We start from the raw sequence: 10,622 nt of genomic DNA, 5'->3' as shown, positions 1-10,622 counted from the left end.
CTTCATTTTTGTCCCCAAGATTCCCCTTCGTAAGAGATGTATTATTCTTTTGACATGCTCCATGGCTCCTTATGAACCTAAAGGACAACAGGGAAATAAGAAAACATGGATATATTATTTGTATTGAGCGTGGCTATAGAAACTCTGATGATAGGTTTGCAGAATGAAAAAAATTCAACTTTTTTGTACCTATTTCTTTTGGCAAAACAAAAAATAGTGAGTGAGAAGCAATCATATGTTTTGATCACCAACTATTGAAGTTAAGCAGGGAATTATCTCAAGTCCTACAAAAATCCCTAATCTTATTTTTATGCAACAAAACGTAAGAAATGACTGTTTTGATGAAAATGTACTGGTCCATCAACTTTGGAGGCTTGGTGTGACCAAAAGATGAGAAATTTTACAAGTTTCTTATTTTTTCCATGTGTAGTAGGCCTTGAACTATAACCTCATGAAAGGATTTTACAAAATGAGTGGATCTACTATGGTTTTGGAGGTTTTTCTCAAAACCCTGAAAGGACACTTTTATGTCCTGTTAGGTTACCAACCTAGTGTTAATAGTGGAGTTCTACAGGGCTTGCCTACGGCTTAACCACTATTGAGCTATTAGAAGCTTGACAGGAGCCGATGTTGTTTTGGTGCTGAAAGACCCTCTCTTCTATTCCTTGCAATTAATGGTATTCGAGCCGCGGGTACAGTAGCTTGAGTGCTTTTTCTAAAGGGGTAAAGAGGAGTAGCAACTAGGGCTTGAAGTGCCAAAGTACACCTAAAAAGTTTACACCTAAAAGTTGTTAGAATGGCTGACAATAGTAAAGAGAGTGAAATTAATGTTGATAACTTTGATTTTGCTCATGAGCAAGCTACTAATGATGCTTCAATTCTTGTTAACTATCTTGTTTCTAGGCTTCAACAAGCCATGGGCAATCCATCTCTCCAAAGCGAAGTGCAACGGCAGCTCCGTGCTCACGGGATTCTCCAAGCTCATCACCATGACGAGAGAACACCTAGGAAGCCTCCTTGTGAGACTACCAAAAGAGGTCTCTCTCCGATTCGAGAAGAAGAAGAGAATCCATATGAAGGGCTCAAGAATTTACTTCTTGATGATGCATCTCCTTCCCAAAGGAGAACTCAAGAGCCTCCACCGAAGGAACGAGAAAGAAGTGAGTCTCCCGCCACCTCGGCGGAGATGGCTCCACGAAGACGGTGGGCTAAACGCTCTCCATCACCACCAAAGCGGAGAAGACCATCACACTCTTCTCCACGCCATAATTCAAAGAGGATGATAAAAAGTAAGAGAAGAAAAAGGCGAGAAAGAGGACACCCTCTTCTCCATCTTCTTCATCCTCATCCTCTTCCTCTTATGAAAGCTATGGTGAAGACGACGAAGATCAAGACAAGAAAAATGCGAGAAAGAGGTCACCCTCTTCTCCACCTTCTTCAAATTATTCACCTTCTGAAGAAAGTGATGGTGCAACCTTTGAACCATCAAAAAGAAGAGGCCATAGGAAATCCTATGCCGCATGGAAGAGGTCGTCCAAGTTGAAGAAATTCAAAGAGGGAGGGAAGAGCATCTCTTTCCTTACCTATGATGGTACCTTTGGTGCTACGGACAAAGTCTTGGCCTTTATCCAGCAATTCGATTCGGCGTTTGGAGATGAGGGCTTCACGGAGTCCTCCAAGCTACGCCATGTAGCTATGCACTTTCAAAAGTCTGCCAGACAATGGTGGTCTAGCCTACGAGCCAACAGTGAAGCTTGACGAACATGGAAAGCTCCACGAAGCTCTACGAACATGGAAAGCTTTAAGAGATTCCATTATGAAGCAGTTTTTGGCCACTGATGCCAAAGACAAAGTACTCACCGAATGGCAAAGCTTAAAGCCTTGGGTAGAGTTGTTCGATCTTGAGAACAATCGTCCAAGGAATACCAACAAGTGGATCTTATCCAAGGTTTAGCAATGGCTCTTAGCTAGCGTGCGTGGTTCATAGCCATCATGGCAATTAGTGTTCAATCGTCGAACCGATGAAGACTAATGTGGATGGCACCTTGCCCAATTTCTAGCTGAGAGTTTTTAGAGCATCTTGGCTCAGGAGAACTTACTAGTGAAACATGTAACAAAACTTCGTAGAAAATTTTCATGTTGTTCCTTAGAGAAAGAGATGAAGAACGAAAAGAAGAGCATGCTGGGCTGAGGAACATTCCTTAAGATTTTAGAGTGTGTGCCTAATCTATGTGCTCTTACGCATCGTATGCTTGGCTCCCAGCTTATCGTATAAGCATTTCCCAGTTTTCCGGTATGAATCTCCCGATGAGGGAGGTAACAGAAAACTTATTCCGATCCACCTAGCTTGCATGGGTGGTGATTGTATGAGGAAGACTTAGCATCGGCTCTTTGCCCCTAGAGGTAGGTTCCTTTTAGTGTTGTTGTGTTAGTGATAGCAACCAACAATCATATTACATAATCCCTTTGTTTAGTCTGTCCATGATAGAGTTGCAAGTGTGATAGCGTAATCCTTTCATGCCTTGCATATAAAAGTGGAAGCCCGTGGCTACCGTAAAAGTTACTACCAAAAATGCCTTGCATCGATGGGACTGGTAGTTATTCGAGGAAATGAGGTCCTGATTAATATAGATGCCCTAAACTTGGTTGCCACTGCTCTTGCCCCCCAAGTCAATGGTAACACGATTTAGAAACCGTGCTGCACGTGGAATTGGTTGTACCAAAATTGATGATTTCAGAAACGAAATTAGGGCATAATCCTACCCAAATGGAAAAAAATAGGCAATACTCTGAAAAAGTCACCTGTACGTATAAAAACATATAACTACTGTGCCCTGCACCAAAACATGGAGTTTATGTCGAATCACGAACTAATGCATCATGTTTACATTTGTCAGACATGTGGACACTGCTTTTTTTGATGCGTTCCTACGCAAATAAAGCATAATTTTTGACTTTTTGCACGTTGAAAGTCGGATGGTGATAGTCGCTTCCTGACCACGTTGGTCGTGCCCCGATTTGTTACGACAACAGAATTATTTTGGACATGTTGGACCTCTTTGGTCATAACTGGTAGATTGGAAACCCCTTGGGTTGCTGGCAAGTGGGGAGCTGATTTTGGTAGAATTCTGTAAATTAGTTGTGTAAGATTTTCTACTTGCGTAACCAATATTTGAACCCTGACAGCGAGCTTGCGAAATCGGGCATCAAAAGTTTGCCAGTCCTGTCGAGTGACAAACTCCCTGGCATCCGGCAATTTTGACTGTCATCCTCTAGAATATCCAACACGCTCTAAGGAGGAGGGGTTGATAAATGAGGAGACAAAGATTGATCACCTAGGGTTGCACCATCCATCCCTGTTGCCACGATGGTACCCTCCGTGAGAGTATCTGGCCCCATGACATCCACAGGTGGAGCCAATTCCAGGTATTCAAAGTCAAACATGTGTGATCATCAATTTCCGCACTCATGGCGAATCTGTGTGGTGCGAACAAAAGAGAAAACAGTACCTTAGAGTGCAAAAAAGCTCGTAGCCGTATTGAACACAGAGGCCGGTGATGAGCCATGCTAACGTCGCCGACGGTTGTAAAGAGGGTGAAGTTCAAGCCACGGTTGAATTGGCAAAGAGGTGAAATCACCGAAGAACTTCAAATTGCCGATGATTTTGAAGGTATTCAGAAAGTCGAGCTTACCAATAAACTTGTTCACATCGTGTACATTCTAGCAAGTTGCAAGTCGTCTAATGTAGACTTGATGAACGATCTTGCAAACGTTTTGAAACCCTGATTCAGAACGAGCTCATAGCAGGTTGCGATAATTAATTGGGTAATTATGTCTTCAACTGAACCGAACGCCGAATTCGAAGTCGGATTGTAAATCCCAAGCAACCGCGAAATCAGCAATTGGCTTGCAGTCGAGGATGCACTCGAAAACACCGATCAATTCATAGTGGCGGATAACTGGATTTGCATCCTATGCAAACGGCAAATCGGTTGGAATTTGTGGTGTGCGAAACTTGCAAAATTTGGTTTGCAGCCGGCTTGGAATACTGAGTTATTCCTGCTCAACAAAAATTTGTGGTCGTTTGCCTTCCATCGGAGCACGCAAGTTCTGGAATTTTCTGCACTAACTGAGTAAAATCTTAAGCTGTGAAGGTCGAGGGAAAAGCTTCGACGGCTTGTAGCTTGCTCTAGCTTGCTTGGCTGCCTTGATTCACCGACCCGCTTGTGGGAAGGACCTCTAACAATGGCCAAGGCTCAAATATTTTCCCCCAAGGCCAAGACTGTCCCCCTTTGGATCCCTATTTTCCCTCCTTTGGATCCCTGATAGAGACCGGTTTGGCAGCCTTACCAATATTCTAGCTTTTACTCCCCTGGTACTTCCCCATATTAAATGATCAGTTTAACATGAAAAAATCATTTGGGAGTAATAGATATTAGTTTTATGACACCTACTATACATATTACTAGGTCCTATAGTAGTACCACTTATCGACACATTCACCTTTAAGTGGGAGATTATTGGGGTAAAGGGCAGTGTGCCTCTTACCCTGGTCAGACATGGCAGAGACGTCCACCTGCCCATTACTTGTACACACCTTATTCTTTACTAGATAGAAGAATAAGGGGCTCTCTTACACACATTGTGTTGAGCTACTCCACCCACATCCTGTGTTCACTCTCTCTCTCCCCCCTTCTCATTCTCCACACACGCACTGCAGTTGCACACTCACAAGGCTTAATTATCATACAAAGCATAAATGACAAGCAATGGATGCGTTCCCAGGAGGTTTGCAGATGTCAAAAGCTACCCTACAAAGTAAAGAGGGGTGCAATCTGCAGTTGTCACCTTGAACGGCTGCCTCGTGAGATCTCGAAGCTATTTCCCCTACTTCATGCTGCTTTCTTTGGAGGTAGGCAATCCCGTGAGGACCCTCTTACTGCTCTTGTTGACTCTTGTCTTTTGGAGCATCAAGCATGCCTTTTGCTACCCAAACAGGGCATTGTAGGTACATCTTCATATCTGTGGCAAGGCTTCGATTGTGGGATGTGAGTGGTGTGAGCAAGAATGTTCTGCCAAAGTTCTTTGTGGAGGATATGAATACCCAGTGCTATTAGGTGCTGGTGAGTTGCATCAATCGCTACATGGTGACCTTGTACCCAAGAGTGATGGTGGAATACTTCTTGAAGGAGCATGTGGGTGTGAATGAAGTATTCGGCACCACACCGCAGGTGAGTGTGGAGGGCTTCTGCACATGTATGGTGGGGAAGCCGAGGAGCATGTGGGTGTGAATGAAGTATTCGGCACCAAACCGCAGGTGAGTGTGGAGGGCTTCTGCACATGTATGGTGGGGAAGCCGCAGGTGGTGTTGTGTGGGCAAGGCAAGGTGGAGACGATGAGGAAGGTGTTTGGGGAGAAGGCGTCAAATGTGGGGGTAGGAACAGTGGGCGACGACATACCATTCCTGTCTGTGTGTAAGGAAGCATATGTGGTGGAGGGGGAGGCTAGTGTGGTTAGTTGTGAGCAATACCAGAAAGCACTGGATGGGAGAGCTGAAGAGACATGCTCGACCGTTCATCGTTGCACGCTAAAACGAAATGCTCCATATTGGATATTCGTTGTGTGGCCATTATTTGACGCCCGCAGCGGCCCGCTGTTCATTAAAGCCTCGTGCTGGATAGAATGTTGGACAATGCCTTTAGCAACGGGCCCATTGGCTCTCATAGTCTCACTCCATGAGCCCCTAGTATGCGTGTTGTGGCATCACCCTTGAGGCACCTGGAAGGTGTTTGCGTTGACTCCCTGCGTGCTAACTATGGCTGTATGCAAGACAACATGACACGTGGGGGGGAGGGCTGCTAGAATCCCTCACCCTTTTATCTATAGATTATATTGTCCCACTATGTAGGGTACATGGCCAATTATGGGGTGGTTCGAGTGGTCTAGATAGTTGACCCCCAACACTTAACATTAACAGGTGCTAGATTATAGGCATCGAAGCATGAGCGTCTCCATGGTCAACGTGATTGAAATAGTTGAATGCAGGCTCAAATCGTGCTGCAACGACTTCTATAAATTGGCACCGAGCACCTCCTTAAAGGTAGTCTAATGGCCCTAGTTAGATAAATCAGTGGATACAAGAGAAAGAAAGTCACTGAATTCTTTTGAGGTCATTAATAAAAAAATGCAACAACTTGTTTTTATCGCTTTGGTTTATCCCTTGTCTTTACAGCGCATATTGAGAGAGAGAGAGAGAGAGAGAGAGAGAGAGAGAGAGGTAGAAAATCTGCTGCAGCGGCACTCCGCAGTCAGTCCCATGGAAGAGTTGGCAAAAAGAACTGCGCAGGAGATTGGAGAGGAAGCGGCAGCAGAATTTCCCGTAGTAGGCGTTGTAGGCGAAAGGACAGAAGCAGATGGGTCTCCTGGAGGGGACGCAGCAGAGGGAGAAGAGGAGGAGGAGGACCAAGAAGAGGAAGAAGAAGACGATGGGGATGGGGAGGGAAATGGAGAAGAGGAGGAGGATGAAGATGGTCAAGAGGTTCCCGAGAATGAATTCGAATGGCACTTCGGAGTCGAGATTGATCCCTTAGCGTTTGCAGAAATGGATGTGGGGGGTGCTCAACCTTATGAGCAGTTCGAGCGCTTTGAGTATGAAGCCCTTGCTGCCCGAAAACGCAAGCGAGCTGCCCTGCTTGAGAAGAACCAAAAGGCAGAAGGGAAGGATCGGCAGCAGCAGCTCTTTGGTGCTTCCATTGACGAAATCCGCGCGGCTGCATCCAATACAGGTAGGTTGTTTCATGGTTTCTTTTTCCTATTGTCTTTCTACTCTTTGCTTTCTGGTAGAATGACAAAACACTCAAGGCCTTGAATCTGCTGAATTGCTGAAGGAATGCCTGATCATGTGCCAGCCCTTGTCTCCTTTACAATCGATTATCCTGCTCTTCTTTTCTCCTCAGGCTCTTTTTTGCCTTTTCTTTGAAGCATTGTATTGTACCTTATCCCAATGCAACTTTTTAGTGATTTATGGTGCTTTCTTTGAGTTGACAACAAAGGACACATCATTGACACAACATGACATTTCTGGCGAAGAACCCTCTTATCGAACAAGTTGATAGGATTGGCTGGTTTTTTACTTTGCACATTGAGGGAATGGGATTAAAATAGAGATGGTCAATGGAACTTACACAATTTAGAGCATTAAAGATTCATTGGAAGCACAATATGATTGGACACAAGTACAGCAGAGTAGATTGAGGAGCAAAGTAGGCTTTAGAATGAGTTATGAAAGCCAAGGATTCACAACATGCACAACAAGGAAGGCATTAGAACAAGTTTTGAAAGCCAAGGATTGACAACATGAACAATACTGAATCATGAATTTTCTAGTACATAAATGAATATGAATGTACGATGATGATGTTGATGAATGGTGATTATGGTTGAATGCATGAATGCATGAATGCATGAATGATGACATATCATGATCGATGGCATGTTTTCATTAGACTATGAGATGTATGTTTACTCCGGGGACTTCCTGGACTTGGGTGTGTGATCGACATCCGAGCATGATCCAATGTCCTTATATTGGCATTGGTTATGATACTGACCAATGACAGATTTGTTGACGGCTGTTGGTTGAAAAACAAGCCATGCCAAAATCGGCCATTGGCACCCCAAACTAGCGTAACCGCGAAACGTTTCAAGACCGAAACACCCTGAATTGTACCGAAACCCTTGCTGCGTGCAAACTGGCCCGTGGGGCGGTAGACTTTAGCTTTCACCTGAATCTTTACTTGATAAACTTTACTTGACTTTACGACACCAAGGAACATCACGAATGAGCCTGTGACTTGACACTTTAAATCAAAACACGGCTTGGTAGCTAAAGCGCTCCCAAGCGGACAGCGACATCCTGTAGGCCCCAAAGACTGGCGCCCCTTTCGGTATTTCTTTATTCTTATTGCAAATAAACACCCTTTCACCTAACTCTCACCAAGCTGTTCAAACCTGTCCATGGCTGTAATTGCAGGTTTTTGACCCAATTTCGCCAGCATAACGGCGCAAAAACCTCTGTAGGTCAAAAGTACACGTCAAGGACACTTTCCCTTGCGGATTAGAAGCTTTCTAGTGAGCTGCAGGTTAATTTCAGCGTGCTATTGTCAAAAGACGGGCACCACGTGCCAATAGATAAGAACAGACTGAACAGACTTTTAGCACTTCGATAACAACTGAACTGAGAGAGACGACACGTGACACGAAGTGGCAGAATTCCACCCCAGAGAGTATAATGGCGTCTTTCCCGGTGTCGTTGTAGGCAAACTCCACCAAGGGCAAATACTTTTCCCATGTAGTCTTCTGATCCAAAGAAGAAGACTTTAACAAATCCAGTACAACTGAATTTGTCATCTCAGATTGCCCATTTGTGTGCGGGTGGAAAGATGACGAGAACTGTTACCGTGTGCCAATGTTCTCCCAAATAGCTTTCCAGAACAAACTCGTGAATCGGGGATCTTTGTCAGAGACTATTGTCTCAGGCATGCCATGTAATTTGAAAATTTGTGATATGAGCAGTCTCGCTAAATTATCCTGCTTGACCGTTTTCTTCACTTGGAATGAAGTGAGTTGGGGTGCTAAAACTGTCGCTGACAGTCCCAATGCCATCATGCCCACTCTGTGTGTTCGGGAGATCAAAAATGAAATTTATAGCAATACTTCCCCAGGGGCGGATGGGAATGGGTAAACGTCTGGCCAAGGGCCAGGACGGACATGCGGTCAAGGGGCGCTATATTTAGAGACTAGGAGTCTATATATGGCACGGTTGGGTGGAGAGTTGCATGGTCCAGTCCCCTCTGTTCTCACATTGGTATCAAAGCGAGGTGGAAGAAGGGAGCTATGGAAGAGGGGAGAATGTCACGAGGACGTGGCAGTTATTAACCATGTCACAGAGATGTGGCAACTGCTAACCTTGGTTGTTGGTTTCTTTCCAATGGGGTTTATTTTATTTGTTTTGAGACCCTCTTTTTGAAGTAGCAAACGGTCGGACATTGTATGGCCAATGTGAACGGTAGATTCACCCGCAGACGGGAAGTGGTCGGCACTGGAATTCGTATGGTAAGAGGATGTCTAGGCTCAGAGCAAGATCATATAGGTTCCCCCCGTCGCACTTAGCAAGTTGGTGGATACTAGGAAGTGAACTCAATTAAGGCGTAAAGTCAAGGTGGGACTACCAACAAAAAGTATCCGACAGTTGGGCCACATTGCATTTTTGGATGCGGTCCCAATGAGGATAGATGGTCAGAAGACCAGTGGGAGCCCAACGGAAGCATCTCCTAAAATTTAGGGAACTGCTATTTTGGGCCGTGAAATGTGTTCGCGTCATTACCTCCGGTATGACTAGGGGAACACTTTATAACTCTGCCGCGAAGTCAACTGACGCGTCGGTTGGGATATTTTTAAGCGGCGAACCCAAAACGGGAAAATGCTTGAAAATGCGCCAAGTGTCACATTTTCGCGATCTTTCCTCTTGCAAAAAAATGGGCGCTGATTTTTATGCTGGGAGAGGCCTCATTTCAGTTTTTGTCACAGGTTAAGAGCTATGGAGTGCTTCCTTTCCCTCTCATGTACAGTGTGGTGCTAGGAGTGATGCCCTGCACACTACACACTGCTCTCTCTCTCCCCTACGTGCAGTTATGTGATGCCCCACAAGAGGGCTACTCATTTGACTGATGTACAGTTGTGTGGGTTCATGCTTTTGTGCTGAGGCAAGAGCCTCCTTGAGCTGGAACAGGGGTAGCTAACTGCTGCTCCAAAGCAGGCACTGGTGAGGGTCATAACCTCACCGTACAGGTGCAAAATCAGTGTTGTGTATGCGCTGTAAATTCACTGTTTTTCAGCCATACGAACGCCAGGACCATTGGGAATCGTGCCCCACTGGCAGAGGACAGTTAGGGGACTGTTTGGGGCTGAAAACATGGCAAAAACCAGTAAATACAGCATGCTGAATTTACTGTTTTTGGACAGGAATCAGAGGGTATACGACAGTGCAAGCGAGTTCCAGCAGGGGAATTGGTTTCGCGCAAGTTTTGGGGTTGTTATGTTGCCGAAATTTGGCCAAATCAAATGGTATCTAGGTGGATACACGTGAAGGATTCCCAAGACCTTACCTTGTAATTTACCCTCCTAAAGAATAAAGAAATACCGAAAGGGGCGCCAATTTTGGGGCCTACAGGTTGTCGGCGTCTGCTCGGAGCATTCTAGCTTCCGAGCCGTGTGTGTATTCAAGTGTTAACTCCCGTCGCAGGTTCTCTTTGCAAAGTGCTCTGTGTGTGTGTTTAAAGTAAAGAATTTCGGGTGAAAGCCAACGCCTACCGCCCTACGGGCCGGTTTCAAGGTTCCATTGCCGGGATATCAATCACTTTTTCCTCAAAGAGTGAGCCTGGATTGTTCAGGGTAAAGACACACAGTGCAAGAACGCGGGGATTACACTATGGCCGACAAGGGGAAGGGAATTATGGAAGAGGGTTCCTCTCCAAAGGACAGGCAGGAGATTCCTATGGTTTTTGAGATTGGCGAGAGCTCACGGCCACGTCAGTCTGTACCTCTTGTCAACATGAATGTCC

At 45.2% G+C, this 10,622-nt stretch overlaps 1 protein-coding gene across 1 annotated transcript in view; it reads left to right on the top strand.

The window, feature by feature from the left end:
• The first annotated feature begins 6,225 nt into the window (after nt 1-6,225).
• LOC147438758 (tetratricopeptide repeat (TPR)-containing protein) overlaps nt 6,226-10,622 on the top strand; it is a 30,305-nt gene continuing 25,908 nt past the window's right edge. Inside the window, exon 1 of the mRNA XM_086484739.1 lies at nt 6,226-6,785. Within this exon, the coding sequence (XP_086340865.1) occupies nt 6,317-6,785 (469 nt within the window). The 5' untranslated portion in view covers nt 6,226-6,316. The remainder of the gene's footprint in view (nt 6,786-10,622) is intronic.

The sequence above is a fragment of the Adiantum capillus-veneris genome, chromosome 16 (assembly GCF_014529385.1).
Source record: "Adiantum capillus-veneris isolate H3 chromosome 16, ASM1452938v2, whole genome shotgun sequence".
NCBI lineage: Eukaryota > Viridiplantae > Streptophyta > Polypodiopsida > Polypodiales > Pteridaceae > Adiantum > Adiantum capillus-veneris.
This window is presented reverse-complemented; position numbering and strand designations above follow the sequence as displayed.